General features: G+C 39.2%; 1 protein-coding gene across 10 annotated transcripts in view; it reads left to right on the forward strand.

The window, feature by feature from the left end:
- The window catches only part of cacna1ab (calcium channel, voltage-dependent, P/Q type, alpha 1A subunit, b), a 133,058-nt gene that overhangs the window by 96,855 nt on the left and 16,123 nt on the right, over window positions 1-20,080 (forward strand). For 5 of the 10 annotated variants that reach the window (XM_072384611.1, XM_072384602.1, XM_072384607.1 and 2 more), the window contains exons 35-44: window positions 691-788; window positions 1,232-1,382; window positions 1,573-1,700; window positions 2,281-2,377; window positions 9,456-9,561; window positions 9,937-10,044; window positions 11,857-11,960; window positions 14,845-14,966; window positions 15,807-15,927; window positions 17,176-17,289. In XM_072384611.1, coding sequence (XP_072240712.1) covers window positions 691-788; window positions 1,232-1,382; window positions 1,573-1,700; window positions 2,281-2,377; window positions 9,456-9,561; window positions 9,937-10,044; window positions 11,857-11,960; window positions 14,845-14,966; window positions 15,807-15,927; window positions 17,176-17,289 — 1,149 coding nt within the window. Of the gene's footprint in view, window positions 1-690; window positions 789-1,231; window positions 1,383-1,572; window positions 1,701-2,280; window positions 2,378-5,282; window positions 5,380-9,455; window positions 9,562-9,936; window positions 10,045-11,856; window positions 11,961-14,844; window positions 14,967-15,806; window positions 15,928-17,175; window positions 17,290-20,080 lie in introns of all 10 variants that reach the window. The other 5 variants (XM_072384609.1, XM_072384610.1, XM_072384603.1 and 2 more) reach the window with 4 other exon arrangements.

Below are 20,080 nucleotides of genomic sequence, written 5' to 3' on the forward strand. Positions count from 1 at the left end.
AATAGGTGAAAAGCAGACGACAAAGACATAATATTCATAAATGACAGAGAGGAGGATCCTGCAGTGAATCAAAGTAACTAAGGGGAAGAAATCAAGCTGACAAGAACGTAGAACATGAAGTCCACAGAATATCATTAATATAACCTGACAAAAACAAAGAACAGTCAAATATAGATCATATTAAAATTAAAACTTAAAAAACGCAATCCGAAAATAGAAGAAAGAATGGAGATAGAAAATCGCAGACTGTGTGACCATAGTAGAAGCCTGAATGTTTTTGCTCTTTGTAAGTCTCTTTGGATAAAAGTGTCTGCTAAACGGTTAAATGTAAAATGAAAGGGAGGTTCTTTCAAAATTTCAAAATTACTTTTTGTAAATCTGTCTACAATTACACCAAATGTCTTCCTCTAGTTAGTATGTTATGCACAACATTGTGCCAAATGATTTACCAAACATCAGTAACATGTTTCACTCCACACAGAAAACCAACAGACTGATGTCTGACATTTTTGTAGGAATCTATAAACGATAAATGTTTTTGAATCTTGTGTTTCTTAAGTCAGCAAAGATTTTGGAAATGTGTAAATATTCTGACTGAAAGTCAAGGAATGACATAGCCTTTCAAAACTGACATATTTAAATTCTAACTGAACTCTTTTAAACTCTTATTTTTTCACTGTCTGTGTGTAGTTGTTTGGAAACATAGCATTTGATGAGGAGGAAGACAGTGCTATCAACGAGCACAATAACTTCAGAACCTTCCCTATGGCCCTAATGCTGCTGTTCAGGTAAGCTCTCTTTGTCTCCCCTTTTTGTTTTAATTCCCATGATGTATCCCCTGTGAATGAGTGCATGATCTATTTACCAATATCTGTTATATTAAGTATTGAAAACTGTCTCACACTGCAAGCTGTTGTTGAATGTCTGGTCTTCGTTCAATTAAAAATGCAGCCAACATTTTTACCATATCGGTTCCAAAAAAAAAAAGGGATAATATAAAATGTAAATACAACTAACACAGAAGGACAAAACTGAGCATAAAAAACATATCAAATGGTGAAAGTGAGTCATTTTGCTATTTTCTGAAAAACATTTGCTCGTCTTGAATTTGACAGCAGCGCTGGTTTGTGAGATCTGCAGATTATTGCATTGAGTGTCCCAACTTTTTTAGATTTGTCCATTTTCTTGGCTGCTCACGCTTTCATGTTTCTCTCTGTGTGTCGTCATGCAGGAGCGCGACGGGTGAGGCGTGGCATGAGATCATGTTGTCTTGCCTGGGTGAAAAGAAATGCGACCCGGACTCAGGGAATACAGGAAAAGAGTGTGGCAGCGTCTTTGCCTACACATACTTTGTCTCTTTCATCTTCCTCTGCTCATTTCTGGCAAGAAAACTATTCTAATCTCCAATCACTTAAAAATTGCACATTTAATGTTTTGAGTGAACCATAACAGTCTTCCTTAATAGGGTCACAACATGTACTGTACAGTTTCTTTGATTGGGCAGGTCTATGGGGCAGGGTTATCTAATCTGACAACGAAAGCTTTGTAAGCAGTCTGTTTGCTTATTTTCAGATGCTGAATCTCTTTGTGGCTGTCATCATGGACAATTTTGAGTACCTGACCAGAGACTCATCTATCCTGGGGCCACATCATTTGGATGAGTATGTAAGGATATGGGCTGAGTACGACCCGGCCGCCTGGTAAGTGCCACACTCACTCATACCCAGACATTAGCAGCCATACATGTGAATTATTAATTCTTAATATGTCATCATACTTGGTTATAAACAGAAATATATAAACAGGAACATGTAGCACTTGTGTGTAATTTCAAACAGCACTTTGTGTTGAATGTGACCTAACTCCTAACCAATGACTTTTTCTCCCATCCCAAAATGGGGCAAAGACCTCATCCGGGACATGTGATGATGAAACAGGATCTGCTTTGTGTAGAAATAAGACTCAGAGCTGGACAGTGAAAGAGGGCTTGTCCTAGCAAAAGTGTTTTATCCTTCTCTATGTCTCTTTTTTCTCTCTTAGTTTATCTGCCTTCTTTCTCTAATCGCACAGCTAAGATTAACGTAACCCTTCCCTCTCCCTCTTTTCCACTCTGTTACGTTTGTGTGCATGAGAGAACGTTTTTTTCTCAGTGAATAAATGCTTTCTTCTTCTATACTTTTTTCTTCCTCTTCTCGTTCTTCCACTTTCTCTATTTCTTACTTTCTCTTCGTGTTCTGTGTTTTCCCCTACCTAACTCCCCTCCTTGTATTTTTCTTGCAGCGGGCGCATACATTATAAGGATATGTACAGTTTATTGCGAGTTATCTCCCCTCCTCTGGGTCTTGGCAAGAAATGCCCACATAGGGTGGCCTGCAAGGTTTGGACCAAACCCCTAAAGCACAAATTTAAACGCAACCTGCTCGCCTTTAAGAGACTGGAATGAATGTTGCTCTTAATCACTTTTAAGATAATTTTTTTATTACTTTAACTTTTTATTTCCATCGGTTTGATTTCTCCGTTCGGGTTTGCATTATTCTGTTGTTTAAGCTCATTTCACCATTGAATCATTGTTTTTTTTTCATTTGGGGGGTAGTTGTTTATGCATTCTGACATGAAAATGAGAATGTTTGGGACAATGCAGAAATGCACACTCACACGCACACACTCTTGCACACACCAACACACACGTGCACACTGATATCGGTGTGTGAAGCATGAAGTGGTGCACTGCACTTGCAATTGTCTTCTGACTGAACACTGGAGAAATGACACTAATGTGTTTACTTTTGGTTTAGTATTATGTTAACGATACATTTTTGACTCCAGTCAGCCATTGTCTTTTATTTCTGCTTGCTGTCTAATTTTGCCTGGGCAGAAAATGTTCGAGCAATGTGCATTGTTCTTGTCTGAGTTGGGGTTTGGGTGAGGGAGGCGGGGTTATTTCAGTGCAAAGGCATAAGCAGAGATGGTTTGGTCTCAGTTCTGTCACCACATAGCCATTAGCCTGGCCAGTGTTTTTCAACCTTGTGCCACTGAACCGAAAATATCTTCAGGCTTTTATCAGAGTCAATCAAACAGATGAAAACTATTATTTGACCATCTTGTATCAGCTGCTGGTATAGTTGGTTGGAAGGAGAAACTGTAATTTATTTTATGTTCATGCTACATGTTGAGGAATAACTTTGCTAAGCTGCCTCTGTTCGTATATGTCATAGCCGAATAAATAAATAAATAAATACAGTTTGCCTATTATGAGTCAGATTTCCAAGTAGGAACATAAAACATTAGACAAATACCTGATGTAGTATTATTTAAAGTTTAAGCTGGGCAGAGATAAAAGTGTGGAGGCTGGATATGTCTATTCTGAGCAAGGCTTGTGTTGAGAAATCCACAGAAATTCTGAGCTGCTCACTGAATGAAATATTTTCCAATCTAAGAGATTCCAAACAAAGTGGCAAACAGAATTTTCTTTGTTTTATATTGTTTTTTGAGTGTTTGGGATGGCCGCGATTTCAGATACTTAAATATGCCCACTCAAGAACAGAAGTATTATACTATGTTGGATTTAAAGTCCAACATTTGTGATGAATTGCTTCAACTAGTAGCAATTCCACCCAATGAAAAAGACCAAATATCAATGGTTATTTTCTGAAAAAGATTCTAAAATTAGTCATCCAGCTTTTTTACATTTTGTTTTTAAGATACTTTTATATGTAGAATAAAGCTGTGCTTTGCGTATCTTTTCGACATATAAGTGAATATTTTAGTCAGAATGACAACACTTGTCCCTGTGCATTCTTGTTGTATGAGCAATTAAATGAGTATGGTACTTTCCTTGTGGTAACAGTCTACGGGAATTGGTACCTACAGCACTAGAGTGACATGACCAAACCTGCTCTGTTTGTGTCTCTGATGTATGAGGACAGAAGGAAAGACGCAGGGTGTGTGCGTGTATGTGTGTGTGTATGTGTGTGTGTGTGTGTGTGTGTGTGTGTGTGTGGTTTAGGGCAAAGATTCTGGAGGTCTTGTGTCCACCAGTTACCTCTAAATAATCTGTGCTGACAGATGGTCTTGGAAAAAAAAATGTTGGTCATGACATCTAAATATGTTGCAACCTTTTAAGATGACACTACTAAAGCATTTTAACTTCTTTCACATTCAGAAGGCCGACAACTTTGTTTCACATTTTTTAAAATAATCTTTATTGTTGTAGTGGCTCAAGAACTATGGTGCTGAATGTTTTTTTTGTGCTGATCTGCACCAATTAACATTGTAAAAGGCAATGTAAAAGCCCTTTAGAAATTTGCATTGCTGCTCTTAGATTAATCAAAATAAGATTTACACACAGCACAAACAACCTACGGCTAAAATAAATTCTATTGGGCTTCCTTTGTGATTAAAGTGAAAAGAGAAATCACCCATCTCAAAAACTCGGAACATGCAGATACCCCAAGAGGTAGGTGACAATGCATTTTTGATGATGTGGGTGAACTGGCCTTCTAAAATTCAAGTTTTAGTTGGGGCATTGCAGCCCCTCCCATCATTAACGAGGGCTCTCATGAGCATCTGGAAACACAGCTGTGAGCAGAGGCTCCTGGTGGACACGCAACTTCAGTAACTGACTGCATTGACTTGTCACTGTGACTCACTCCGATCTCTGCAGTGGTGTGTTTCTTTGCCTGCTAGAGGCCCCGCTGCCAGTTCTATCCGAGTGGCGAAAGAGGGCAAAGAGCAAAAAATAAACAACATCTAATCCCCTTTTCACCTCGCATAGAACGATATCTCAACAGTAACTAACTAAACTTAAATGACACCTCCTCTTCCAAACCTCCCTTCCCTCCCTAAGCTTCCTTCCTCCCCTCTTTCTTCTCCTTTCCCTAACTTTATGATACACCAGACCAGAGGGCTCATAACACACCCCCTCGTCCTCTATAGTTCTCTTTCTTTCTCTTTTTCTCTCACCACAGCAACCACATATCCACAGTGATCAAAACAATAACCACTGTGTATTTGTTTCCCCTCCTCTTCCTTTCCTTTGTCGTTTTTTTTATTTCTCCTCATGTCTCCCCCCACCCAAACACACCTCTGTACGTCTGTGTCCTTCCCCTGTGATGCTCCCTATTCCCACCCCTCATTGTTTTTTCTTTCTTTCGTTTTCACGTCGTCCGTCTCTGTTTGTTTTGTCTGTTGTGTGTTGGTGTATGGGTGTCGAATGCATGTGCACATGTGACGTGTGACGTCTGTTTGTGTGTGTGCGTGTGTGTGTTTTGTGGCCACCCCAGCGGCCGGATCAGTTACACAGACATGTATCAGATGCTAAGACACATGTGTCCGCCGCTAGGCCTCGGGAAGAGGTGTCCCGCCCGGGTCGCCTATAAGGTAGACTCGCCCCCCACCTTACCCCTCCACTCCCCACAACCACCACCCCACCTCCATCTCTCCGTTCCTCTCCCATTATCCCTCTCTTCCCGCTTTTTCCCCAATCCCATCTCTTCTTTCTTTAACTCCCCATCGCTGGGGAGGAAAACTCCTCTCTTATCCGCTGAAACCTCCCTGTTCCTTCCCTGTTTCTTGTCCTCCCCCTCCTCACCCCCTCTCCTCCACCCCCTCCTCTCCCTCCTCCCAGCGGTGTTCTCCTCATTGTTTGTTAGTGGTGGTTGTGGTGGTGGTGAGCGCTGTCCTCTCTTCTTTCTCTCCGACCGCAGGGATGGAGGGATGGGCTTTTGTCGTGCAGTGAAGTGAAGTGATAGTGGAGTGGTAGTCAGTCCTCTTTCTTTTATTCCCTCCAGTCATACCGCAGGAGTAAGGGAACGCAAGAGGCTTTGCCAGTCCTTCTGCAATCTGCACGGACGCATGCACACGCAAAACCTAATCCAGTCAGAGAAACATAGTTAAAGTACAGATGGGACTGAGAATATTCCAAATCCAATTTAAAAAATGAGAACAAAAGATGTTTTTCAGATTGATTACATATTTTTAGCGCACACAGATATTAAATATAGTAATTTTCTATAACGTTGACATTGTAGTTTGAATTATTTAAAAAAAAAAAACAATGAGAACAACACCAAAAATATACACAAGATTTATTATCCAACCATATTTTTTAATTATTTGTTTGAAGTTTGCAGTACATGAAAATATTCTAAAATGATAAAAATTTACAAATGAAACAAGCAATTATCCAGTAATAAGAAACACAAATTCTCTGTTCATGTGATAATTATACAAACAGCATCAGAATATCTTACTCAGGTTTTTATTTCTACAGTGCAACTATCTGCTTACGATGCAGGTACAGAAGGACCGGCGAGGGTGTCTGTCTTCAGTCCTCTGCATCTCTTATTCCTGCAGATGACACCATAATTCACATATACACTATCTAACACTGCCACACAAATAAACAGAAGTACACACAAAACATAATTATATTGTCATAAAAGATGTTGGAAATAGTTCTGGCCCTTTTGTAGTTTATTGGTCTTTTTTTCCAAGATGGTGGATGCTGTTTTTCATTTTATTTTTGACACCTATAGAAACTTTAGTGTCTTTTGCATTTCTTGTGCCTCTGACCACCAGGATAAAGATATGGGTGGAGCTTTTCAGCAGTTGCTGTCTCTCTGTCTTGTCCACTCTTCCTCTGCACCCTTAGTAGTGTCCTGCTCTGTCTGTCTTACTTTCCATTCTTCTTCTCATTGTCATCCAGATTCACCAGAACAGTATTTATAGAATATTGATCAGTATGTTATGTTAGGATGCTTAGTACAGAGCAGATTCACAGATTGTGTTTGTGGTGCCAAGAAGTTTTCAAAATGAAGATTTTAGTAAAATATTATTATCATTATTATTATTATTATTATTATTATTATTATTATTATTATTATTATTGTTATTATTACTATTAGATATGTTTTCTTATACCAGCTCTCTCAATTTAAGACAGGATATTGCCATGTCTTAAAGTTTTGCACATACAAGTACACAAGTGTGTTGTACATTAAACATGATGATATGAACTTTTATTGAATCTGGGTTTCAGCAACACTATCTCGTCTGTCTTTCTCATTTTGTCACTTTTTTCTCTCCTTTCTTCGTCTTTTCTTGCTCCTCCTGTTTCTCTTTACTGTTTCTTCCCCTTTTGCTTATTTCTGTCCTCTTTCTCTTTCCTCACTGGCAACTATCTCCAACTAACTTTCACTCTTCTGTCTGTTGACGTCTAAGCCCACTTGTATGTCAGCTGTCAGGATCCATCTTCATTCCTTCATCTCTCTGGCCTTTCTCCTGTACCTCTCCTCTCTGTGCTGTCCTCTTTTTTTCTCTCCAGAACGTCAGTCTGCCTCCTCAGTGGCCCTCATCACATGTTTCAACCATCAAAGCCTTCCAGTTTTCAATTAGTTGGCTTAAGTCAGAAAGACTTTTAGAATAGTGTGCGGTGGGTTCCGTGTAGATAATTCTGAATATTTAGACCCAATCCTTGATACTTCCTTTATCTGGCACAAAAAAAAAAGAAAACTGCGATAACATATTATTGTTACTTCACCTTTTTACTTGAACTGACCTCTAAACAGATGTGAAGTGTTGTTTTTAGTCCTCGTCTTTATCTCTTGTCCTGTTCTGTAATTTTCAGCCTCTTTTCTACATACACGGTTCATCTCTCTGTTTCTTGCTTCTTCTTAAACTCTTTCAATGTTTTCACAATACCTCGTTCCCTCCTCATTCTTGCCTTTCCCTTTTTATCTGTAACTACATTCCATGACTAAGCTTAGATTCACAGAGTTTAGCTCAACTAACTGCTGTCCCTACCATGTGTCCCCTTTTGTAGACCCCCTTCCCCTGACCCTACATTACTATAACCACAAGGTCTGGTTGGTCCAAAATAACAAAAGAACAGAACATGAATCATCTCTTTTTGATCTTTTCTATGATTTTTTTTTCTTCTTTCAGGCAATGCCACAACTCAAATCTTCTCTAACTCTGACACCCACTTAAGACATTGCACCCGTTTGGCATTGAGAGAGATCTTGACTTCATATAAAGTGCTATCACTGCTGCTGAATTTGAATTTGATCAGGGGTTCATAAATGTAAAAGTGTAGAGGCCAAAAAAAGAGAGAGAGATTTTTTTGTCAATAGGAAGGATCAATCCAGTTGGATTGAGGATACTCTCTTTGTGCGGATGCACGGCTGCTTGTATTGTAAAAGTGGGTCTTGAGGGAAGTTGTGCATTAGTGGGCTGGGTAGGTGGGAAGAGTTGGGGCTTAGATAACTGAAGTGAAGTAAAGGCATGTTGCATGATTTGTCCACATATGTGGGAGATTTTTCTGGGGATGTTGTGTGGTGTTGCATGCAATCGTCGCACTTTTTGTCGCATGGCTATCAAGCCTGCTGCCTGGCGAGTGCTGTGGATGTTGGCCGATGCCCTTCGCCTGCCGCACACTTGGCTTTGGGCATGCCCGACACTCGCACACAATCAGGAATGTACAAGCATGTACACAAACCCATCTCCTTGCCGTGCTTGCCATCGTGAGTGCCCAACGCTCATGTTCGTAGGTAAATCAGATGGATGTCAGCTGGTTCGGATAGATACGGCAAGCAAGCAAAGCTTGTTTTGTCCTATCTGCTGATTTCTCCATCTGTTTAACCTGGTATAGACACGCCAAGACAGGGAACCTCCTTACAGGTAGGGGGAGCTCAATAGCAGGTGCCTTGGTTAAATAAAACCACAGCTGTCTCCTGAAAAATAGCAGAATTACACCAGTGATACTGTTATTGCTCTTCAGTCAAAGTATTTTGTCTCAAAAGGACTCCAATTAAGTGCTCTTAATTGCAGTCTGTGAAAATAATTGTGTGTTAGTGGGAGGGATGGGGGGGTCTGTGTATGTGGACTGTCATATATTTATATACATGTGTGTAACAACAAAGATGTGTAAATGCGCACATGCATTCACACATGTAGGGAACATGGGCACAGGTTGGGTCAGATGCCGTTTTGGCTCTGATTGTTCTCCCTTGTGGTTCTCAGCTCTCACAGTTGCTTAGCAGCATTGGATAGCTGTGCTGTCTCGTAGAGTATCACTGGAAAAGCAGGAGACACTGAGACTTACCTGTTTAAATTTTTCTTTCATCGTGAAAATGCAGCATTATTCCATAACAATGTAGCATACTTTACACATGAATGCCCGCATGATAAAATGTAGTTGACAATTATTGAGGATTTAAAAAACCCTGACTTGACACTCAAGGGCCATTCTTACCTTAATTTCAATCCATCTTAGGGAATAAAGAAATACAATTTGGACAAAACCAGTCCATCTTTACTTGGCAGAGGTCTATAGAGCTCTCTCGACCCCATCCCCGTCCCCTCACCCCATCCCCTTCTTGGAGGTTCAGGCACACCCCAATTAAACACGGACACATCCCTTTTCTCATCCTCTCATACTGACTGGTTCTCCACAGAGGCTGCTGCGTATGGATCTGCCGGTTGCCGATGACAACTCAGTACATTTTAACTCCACCCTCATGGCTTTGATCAGGACAGCTCTGGATATAAAGATTGCCAAGGGTATGATCTGAAAGTATTATCACACCAGTGTATGTCCAACTATAATTAGTGTAAGCTTTTTTATTGAGAATCACATCTTAATCCCTGTCTGTTTCTCTTCCGCATTTTTTTTAAGTATAATGTTGCAAGTCTCAGTGCACACACTAATAAATAACTTTTTTTTTTTTGGGTGAATGTGTACATGCCTGAATGGATATATGTATATATTTCTTTGGTGATTTTGTGGCGCTGTGCCTCTCTTTTGGTCTGTACCTTCTTGCTCTGGGTTTTTATACCATTTGTTGCTTTTTCACTTGTATATTTGAATGTTTGCCTGTGTGCACAAACGTTTGTTGCGTGTTTGTGTGTGGATACACTGGGTCGTGGTCTATCCAGGCGGTGCAGACAAGCACCAGATGGATGCAGAGCTGAGAAAGGAGATGATGGCTATCTGGCCAAACTTATCACAGAAGACACTTGATCTGCTGGTTACACCACACAAGGGTAAGTTGTGGAAAAACAGTTCATAGCGAGCATAGTGATGTATGTGTGTCCGATCACTAAGTCACCAAGAGGACAGCTTCTACCAGCCAGTGTCATTCACTGCTTTGCATCTCCTGATCTGACTACATCATATTACTGTGCATACACACATGCATACATCCGCCAGTTCTCCTTTTTGAAGGCCTTCCAATACTGTGGCCTGGAGCAAAATATTACAGCAGCTGGATAAATTTACGTAAAACCGGGTATCAAGATTCAAGATCTACATGAGGTTTTTCCACTGAATTTTTTCATTCACCAGGCAAGATGCATAGTCTTTTGACTTTGACTTTACTTTCAGTTACTATTTTTGTTCAAATAAACACATATACTAAAACATTCACATGGTCACATGTGCATACATATACTCAGACACACGGTAGCATAGAGACCCACACTGCTGATCTCACCACCCACTCAGTCAGTACAGATATCAGGGGGTGCCTGCTATAGATGATCCTCTATAGAAGTCTTTTCACTACAGGAAGAATTTAGATACAAATAAACTTATAGTTTATTTTACAGTAAATAAGATCTCAACTGCTACGTTTATATGATGGTGATGAAGGACCATTTTCAAATATGCTGTTTTGTTTTTAGGTAAAATAAGCCAATAGTAGCATAAGCGTGCATGTTTAGCTATAACATCAAGTTGTTGGGCTAAATGCATGGGTCAAAATCAAATATAAGATATGCAGCAATATATTAAAAGAATGACATGGGTGTAGTCACATCTTATCCTATGTTAAATGTTTTAATCTTGGATGATTTGTAGCCATGCCACTTTGAAAAGGATGCCATGTGTTCAAAAAGTAATATCAACAAGCTCAATATTTTTCTGATTTTAAATGTTTATGTGTTCCATCCAAACTCTGGGGATACATGACCAGAGTTTTTAGAAGAAAATTGAGCTGCTGTTTTTCATTTGACTGAGGTGTCCATCTGTTTCTTAGTGAGGTGGCTACCTTGTCCCAGGTCTTAATAAAATATACCTGAATTTTTTTAGAAGATGATCTTAGAGTAATTACAAAATCTTGAATGATGAGTTATGAGTGCAGTATCTGCCTGTGAAAAGACGACAAGCTTTACTGTGTTGATAACTGTACAGTGTTGTAATATTGTATTTGTCTGTTGTGCACCAGCAATGGTTAAACAATTCTTAGCAAAGGTTCTTTCAGGACAGCTTCAGTTAATATTTCATCATGGCCTCTGAGGGTCTTTTCCACAGTTTGAATTCCTCATCACAGCCCACTGTGCACTGTGCATCCTTCTTGGAGGGTGATTTAGAAATCTACCTCTTACTCTAACCGTTCTCATAGTATTATTAGCTAGTTGAAAGAATGTTACCAAAGACTGATGTGCTTGGTAACATTTTTTTTAGATTTTGATGTGCAGGACCTACCCTTAAGATAAAGCTCTGTCTACAAATGTCTACCCTTCAATGAGGAATAGATAATGACAGTGGAGTTCTTATTTTATTTTGTACTCAGCAAGACCAAACAGTACAAAATAGGGAAGTCTGGAAGACAAATTAAGTTTTAACCTCAACTATAAAAAAAAAAACATAACTTGATTCATTCATTTTCAATATTTGAAACTTAAGTCTGCCGTGCACTGAAGCACAGCTGTCGTAATTGCTGGTGTATTCTGCATGTTAATGTGTATTTCTCTGTTAGTGTTTGTGTGTCTTGTCCCCCACTCCCATTCCCCCCACGGCTCAGGGTCCCATCTCACTCGGGTCTAATCTTCCAGGGTAACTTGTCATTTTCTCAGCAGCCACAGACTTGACGGTGGGCAAAATCTACGCTGCCATGATGATCATGGAATACTACCGGCAAAGCAAGACGAAAAAGCAGCAGGCCCTGCAAGATGAACAGGTAGACTCCCTCGCAGCATCCCAAAGAATTCCCCCAAATGCAAAATGAGATGCTTTTATGTTATTACTGTCCCTTTTCCTCCTTAGTAGCTTTTTAGGATCTTGTTTCCACTTACCGTTTTGCCTGTTTTCCCCTTTTGACTGGAAAACATGACTTTAAAAACATAAAAAACGCTAATTTAAATCCTTGAAAGATTACAAGCTATACAACCCTATCATATCCTATCCTGTCTGCCCTTTTTAGCATGTCACCTGAATGTTTTTTTTAGCACCTTGATGCTCCCTTGGCCAGCCTCCTTCTTTTCCCATGCTTGCGAAGAGCTATCTATTTTATTTTCTTCTGAGTCGTTGGTAGCTTTTCCCAACTGCTTAAGTTTTATTTCTCCTGTTTCTATGGGCTGTTTGAATATGTTGAGGAGGGTTAGGTGTTATGACGGTTTAACTGCTTTGGACGTTGTTGTCAGCAAGGTTCGGAACAACAATAATGATACCACATGGCCTCAGCTTTTGTTGATTGCCCGTGCTCCTCCCCTCCTGTCAATGAATGCCTTTAAGATGCACTCGCCCCACTGTCCCTATATTTTTAGTCAACTCTGTGGATGTGTGGAAACATCTCTCCTGTCTTTTAGTGCCTCCTGACATGATCTAAAAAGTCTAAATTTGCTCTTGGAATAGGGTCAGTGTGATTTATGTTAACTAAGATACATTTCCTAAGATGGGGTTTCCATTTTTCAGAACAAAGGAGTGCACTTATGACTGGAGAGTATGTTCATTTGTTTATTTTACAAAACAGTGAGGGGTTGCAAAGTAATTATGTGTGGGTCTGTTCCTAAATGCAGCTTATGCCACTGGATTGAATGGACAGTCCCACACCGGCTCTCTCAAATTCAGCAGTGCACATGGACTTCAATCTGTGTGTCTCTGTTTTGTCTTGGCATCTCTACATAATCTCATTTAATTTTCCCTTACTTGTCTGTGGGGTTTGTTTTTCATAATGCCTGTTTAAAGGAGGGATCCACCCAAGACATGATGAAGTTAGAAAGCCTATTCAGACCATTTTGATATAATTTGTAGATGGTGTGAATCACAGAAACTCCTCAGTACTCAGTTTACTATATATGCCCACCAACCTACCTTTGATTTAAAGTAGACATGAAACACCAGTGACAACTAATATTTACTGATGAATATGTTACTAAAACATGTAAAAAATATATGGTTTTAGCTTTTATTTCTGTAAAATCTTTATTTGGACGAGGAAGTGTAGCTTTTGTGCATCACATATATGGATATATGGTCACTTACTCGGGAGTAACAATCACACAAATGTTTTGGCCATAGAAACTGTTGGTATGGTATTTGTACTAATAAAAAGTCTAATTAAAGAAGGTATGTACATCAGAAAAAAATGCTTCTTTTAGAGAAAATGTCACAAAATCACGCTATCATACGGTGGACTTTTTCTTTACCACCTCATTTGTTGTGTTTGTCTTTCTTTGCTTCCATTCATCCTGCCTTGTACCCTTCATGCCAACTCATAACTGTCTTATTTGATATTTGTTCTTATTGTGTGTCCATGATTTTCCTCTTTGTATCTGTGTGACAGTCTTATATACCTATCTCCCATCCCATATATGTCCCTCTGATGTTCTCCGTTTATCCCTCCAGGAGGTGATGAGACCTTGACTTATGAAGTTCTCTCTCTTTTGTCAATTCAAGTTTGTCCAGCCAGGACCCATTCTCTCCAGTCTGTGTGTTCAGAAATCTGTCTGTGGTGATTATTGGTGGGATGTTGAGTGGAGATTCCTGTGACCAGTGGCTCTTTATGTCATTCTGGGAACAATTCATTGAAATATAAAATCCACTGCTTTAATATACTACATTCAAGCTGGTGTTAATGTTAGGTGTTCAGCACACAATTAATTAAATGATTTTGCACCATAAAGTAGGATACATTGGTGGCTGTAGCCAGTACCAGACCAGGCTGTCCAGAAACAAACTTTTCTTGACAACCAGACAGGATTAGAGAGCATTCTTAAACCTGTGCTGTGTCAGATTAATGTTACAGAATCATTGGAGGAAATATGAGGTATTTAGTTAACAGAAGATAACAGTCACAGTGATTTTCTGTGAATCTCATGTCCTCTCAGATTTTTAGCCAGGCAACACAAAGTTGGTCATTAGTTATGATGCACATTGTTGTCAGATTAGCTTCCTTATGTCAGTCTCATTTGAACAAGAAGGATTGACAGTTAATTTGTGCCTGAAAAGTTCCTTCAGCTTTCAGCTTCCAGACTGTGGAGTGACATGGCACAGTCACACCAAGCCACTACCCGAAGGACTCCAGATCTCCTGGGAGGAAAACTGCCTGACCTCTGAGGTGTCTGATGGAAGCAGAGGTTAATTTGTAACACAACTGGTTCAGAATCAGATGTCAACCTTCCACCAAATGACATGTTACTCAAAAAGTTGTCTGATCACAAGGATGATCAATATATGATATTTGAGTAAAATGTCTATTTCTTTTGTAGTTTCACTCATATGGTAATGTGCTCCAATACCTGCGAATTAAGAGCAATCTTACCTCAAAATCTGAAAGTAGAAGTTCCCCTCAGACACTGATCTGAGATTAATCCTCTTTTTTTCTGAACATATACCCACATTAAAGTCAGCAGTGTCATTTTTATACGCTGGTTCAGTCTGACTTGGGGACTCCAGATAAGTAGTCTGGTTGGGAACTTTACTTTGGCTATCACAGCCATGTGCTTGCTGATGGCGCCCCCGTGTGGGTGCATGCTGCGAGTGCATCCTGTGTTTGTGTCCTATGTCTGACCCCTGAGTGTGCCTGATGCAAGCCTGCAGGCCATGTCATGTATCTCACACAGAACCGACCGCCAATAATGTTTCAGCCCATGCAGCCACTCTCTGAGGGAGGGGGCACAGACGGCCAGGGGGGGCAGGGCCAGAATGGCCTCCCTAGCACCCAGCCAGACAACATCAACAGCATGTGAGTAGACTTACGTGGGAATGGGACCCTGAGTGCACTGCATTTACACACTTGAGTTAGAATACAGTTGGTAAACTTTCATGTTGGATGATAAATGGTGATTGTGTTCTTCTTGGTTCCTAAGCAGAATTTCATAGCAGTAATATATTTTCAGTATCCACAAAAATTATGTTCAGGATCATCACTCTCAACAACTTTACATAGGAAACTTATACACTTGACAAAAATACAGCGTGAGTTTATATTTTGAACACGGTCTTATTAATCAAATCGCAGATTCATATCATCAAGAGGGGGAAGTGCATTGTTTTCATCGAAATTACAGATAAGTAGTGCAAGTTGAAGTGAAATACAAGTGAAATGTTTGTGGTAAAGAGAAGTTATTATTCATGCAAACAAGATGTTAGTGGTTACTGGTCATACAATTTTGATCTTTGTCTGCTTTCGTGCTTTATATCACAATGTGTTGGTGTTTTTCTATTGGCCATCACCAAAATTAGTCCGCGAGTGTCAGTATTGAGGGCAAAGGTAACCTCTTTGGAAATTGTACAAGCGCTACTTATCAAGTGGTTTTAAAATAGTTTTAGCATCTTTGTCACTGCCCCTTATGTTTGATTCTATATTGAGCTTTAAAAAAAAACATTAAAATATCTGTGATTTCAGTGATTATTTTGATTATTAATGGTATTAATTTATTAAGTGCTTTAGCATAAACAGGATTTACATAAATTGATTTTATATTATTTGCATTACCCAACACTCAAACGTACAAACACTCAAATTTTTAAATAGACATCTCGGATTTGGAGTTTATTTTGTGTGTATGTGTCCGGATGCCAGACCTCCAGAGGGAGGTATAACTGGGAGCCAATCGTGGGTGACAGCTAAACCCCAGACGGGGAACTGGAGCCCAGATAGACCCTACCCTGATGACCTCCATGAAGACCGCCACAACCCCCAGGTATGATGGGTCCAAACACGGTGTCACCATGGTAACATACCAATCCAAGTCCAAGCAGTCTTGGTGCTCGGCAGACAGTTTGTCTCCAACCTCTATGTTTATGCATTGGTCCAGCTACTGGGTATCTTGATGCCATTAGGATGAAATGCTGTGTCAAAGATGCTAACGGAGAACACAACTCAGGATTCCTGCTGTTGCAACACATGTAACAAGCATTATAGCAATTCAACAAAGTATAAACAAAGGCAGTGCTGAGAGGTAAGAGGAAAGACTGAACTGGAAATAAAAGCTCTTGATTTTCTTTGTATTCAGAAATATCTTTTCTAATTCACCATGAAACTCCACTGTAATGTTTGTGTTTCAGTGTCATTGTGTTTTATTGTTAACTAATAATTCCTAATCCACTTCATCATTTCTGGCACCGATTTCTCAGAAAACTCCAATAAATCGTTGCTCACTGTCAACCTCTACACATATCAAGTGCAGGATGCTGCTGCTGCAATTCCAGTGGACAAGAGTCTCTGTTCTCTTCTTCCAAACCTTCTTATCTTTCTATTGTTTCTCGTTCTTAATCTTCCTGCTCAAAGTCAACATCTTTCAGTACTTCCTTAGTCTTTTCATTTTTTCAATCTTCCCTTTTCACTCTTCAACCCACTTTTGATTCGTTGGCTTGGACTTGATAGATGTTTTTTGTGATGTAAAGCCTTTCCTTTTCATAGCCCCTTACTTTCGCTTGTCTGTTGGGATGCCCTATCTCCCCAATGCCTCATCTCACTATTGAATGGCACGATGAATGTAGAAAGACAAAACTTTGATTGGAAATTATGCCTTAAAAAGGAAAGGCTTAAAGTTTACTTTCGGAACCAGATTTGAATCCTTGGTTCAGTTGCTCTTTGTCAGATAAGGTTTCGGTGTTTCCAAATAAGTTTTTTCTGAGAGGAAACAGTTTGAATTTCTGCAGAACAGTATTAAACAGATACATATTGCACTCCTTTTACGGATTTTAAATTAATCTAATCTGATGAATACTGACTTTATGCATTCATTTTTTAAACAAAGGTTGCAACAGCTAATTTATGCCACGCTCTGTTGCATAAATTAAGACAGAATTCTTAAAGAGAAAAATAAGATCATATCTTTTTTACTTTATTTCATCCCTTTCCCTCGGTTGGTTGTTGACCCCACGTCATGTCAGAGTCCACTCCCTCAGCAGACAGTGGTCACGCCCCCTCTCATTGTGTTTTACAGACTGTAGAGATGTGGGAGATGGGGCGGGACGGGTACTCCGACACTGAGCCCTATCACCCAATGGAAGGGCATGGACGGACCATCTCCATGCCCCGCCTCTCGGCAGACAACCAAGTGAGCACCTTCATCCCACTACCATCACTATCACTCATCACTATCATTGCTCTCCTTCATTATGGCTGTTAGCTTTGACAACGGACGAATTGAAAAAGTCTTTCCTTGCATCCTAAAAAGACAAGAGAACCAAGTCTGGAATGAAAAAAGGGGGAAAAAAAACAAGGTTAAGGGCAGTATTCATAGGTTTCTTTTTCTGTTTACACATGATTAAATCATATGTTTGATCAAGTATTTATTTATTTATCTATTTTTCTAATAAGGATTTTATATCTGTGTGTCTATTCAACAAATTATAATAAGTCATTTATAGCTTTGCTCCAGCAGTGTTTGTTAATCAAATCTATACAATATAACTTTACAGTTATTGAATTGGAGATACATAGACTCCTTGATTTTCTAAACATATTATTTTACACAAAATGTATTTAATTCAATCATTATTTGTTTAGTGTTTATTTATCTATCAAACCTATGAATAAATGTTGATATAGGTTTTTTTTTGTTGTTTTTGTTTTTTTTATGTAGCTAGTTCTCTGAACAGTAAAAATCATTTAGGATGCAACATGAGGCTCTAAATTGACTTCCCGCTGCCTGGTTTCCCTGACCATCTTCCTTTCCTTCCTTCACCATCCCTCAAACCGTCAATGCTTCACTTTTACCTTCCACTCCTGCAGCTGACCCACCGCTGCTCAGTTCAAAGTGAAATCCACTGTAAGCAACACAGCACTAGCTGCATGCTAACATCACAGCAAAAACGCAAAACAGGTTTAAAGACTAGAAATGGTGTACTAGATATGTATACACATGTATATCTAGACGACCTATTCCACCAGTCAAAAGTCTGGAAACACCTAATGGGTTGGTGTTTCCAAACCTTTGACTTATACTGTATAATGTTTTGTCCCTTCCCTACCCCATTCCCTGATTCATTTTCATGAAATCCTTGGTGTGTCTGTCCTGTGTACACTGTGGCCAGAGTTAGTGTCACTCTTCACCCATGAAAATACAAATGTCTTAAGAGAGAGAAGGAGCTATCAATTATTGTTTCTGCACAATTTAAAGGCAAACAAAGCACCCGATGAACAAATTAAATTAAGCTATATTAAAAGTAGATTTCCATTTTTGGAATTTGAAATTTGAAAAACACAATACAACGTGTTTTGGGATCTCAGCAAGATCAAGACCATTACTTCATTGATGAAGTTGTGCATAAATGCATATGTGCAAGAGAGACAAAAATAGGTGTAAAAGAACTGCCAGCACAAAACGTATTGATTAAACCTTTTGCAGCACATGTGAAATTTAGGTTTCTGTGTATCCCATTTTTGAAATATCTGACACAAATCCTTCCAAGCGTGAACACTTCTCAAACACTTTGGCAAAACACATTTGATTCCTACTAATTTTTTGGTTCACAATTTTTTACATAAAAAATGTCCAAATTTGTCTGTTGGAGCCATATAAATAACCCTCTGTGAAGGAACTTTAAAAAGCAACATTATAGAACACGAGATGCAATGTTATTGTGTGATGCTGCGTCAAAGGCAGGGTGTAGCAGGATGATGCAAGAAACTTGCATGTATTTAGAGTTGAGTTTCAAATATATGAACCCTTCAGATTTTTCTACAACCCCATGCAAGTATGACCTAAAACATCATCAGATTTAGTGTGTTTCCATGACCAACAGTGGTTTTCTCTTTACAGCCCTGCCATGGAAGTCTGTTTGTTGTTCAGTGTTTTCTTGATGGTGAACTCATGAGCATTGACAGCCAATGTGAGAGAAACCTTAAAAGTCACCCAGGGTTAAAACCCCCTTCCTTTTCAGGAGTTGGCTCCAGTGACATAAAAATAAATCTTTTTCTAATCCTATGAACTATATTTTAGTCCTGCCTGATACACTTTCCCTAATATGTGTTGTAAAAGTCATATATATATTAGAAAAGGGCTTCCTTTCAAACACGAATGCCATCCCATTGAATGGAAACACCTAACAATAATTTAACCTTAAAATTAACTACTAATCCTAAATGTTTGTATACATTTGCCACTCACAGATACATAATTTTGTCTTATTGTTTATAAGGACTCTCTTTACCTGCTTTTCTGATTTGTGTGAAAAAAAACTTTAAAAACCTTTATTTTACTGAAAAGGGAGTGCGTATGATTTGTATTATTCATATATTCCAACACAATATCCACGCAGTGCTCATTGACTCACCTGTTTACATAGTTTTAAGCCTCTGGCTGCAGTCACACACATGCTCACAAGCACATTCATGCGCACAAGCATGGTCACAGTCCAGCATTTCACGGCATTGAGTCATTTTGCTCTCACTTTGGTATGTTGGTTACATCATCAAGTTTTCCTGATTAAACCGTGGTTCATTTTCTTCAACAAAACATTTCAGCTTAATTTCAAACCTGTATTATTAGTTTTTACAGTAGAAAGAGAACTTAGAAGAAATGTTAATGGTTATCTCTTTAGTTGTACTTGCATTGGTGTGGACAGTCAGTGACAGTCTAGAAACAGAGTCAACACAACATGACTTAGCATATTGTACACTTTGTCTTGTGTTTCAAGAGAAAGCAAACAGCTAATTCTTTTTACTTGCACAATCCTGAAAAACACTGCAAGTATATATAATTAGATCTTTAATTGTGCTGATATAAATGTGCTGTTATAATTTGACAGCGAGTCAACATAATTAAAGAAGGACCTCTGCACAGAAAATATCCTATGTGTGTGTGTGTGTGTGTGGGCGCGTGTGTGCATGTGTGTGTTATGTAT

Source organism: Leuresthes tenuis, unplaced genomic scaffold (assembly GCF_036924035.1).
Source record: "Leuresthes tenuis unplaced genomic scaffold, fLeuTen1.0.hap1 SCAF_4, whole genome shotgun sequence".
Lineage (NCBI taxonomy): Eukaryota > Metazoa > Chordata > Actinopteri > Atheriniformes > Atherinopsidae > Leuresthes > Leuresthes tenuis.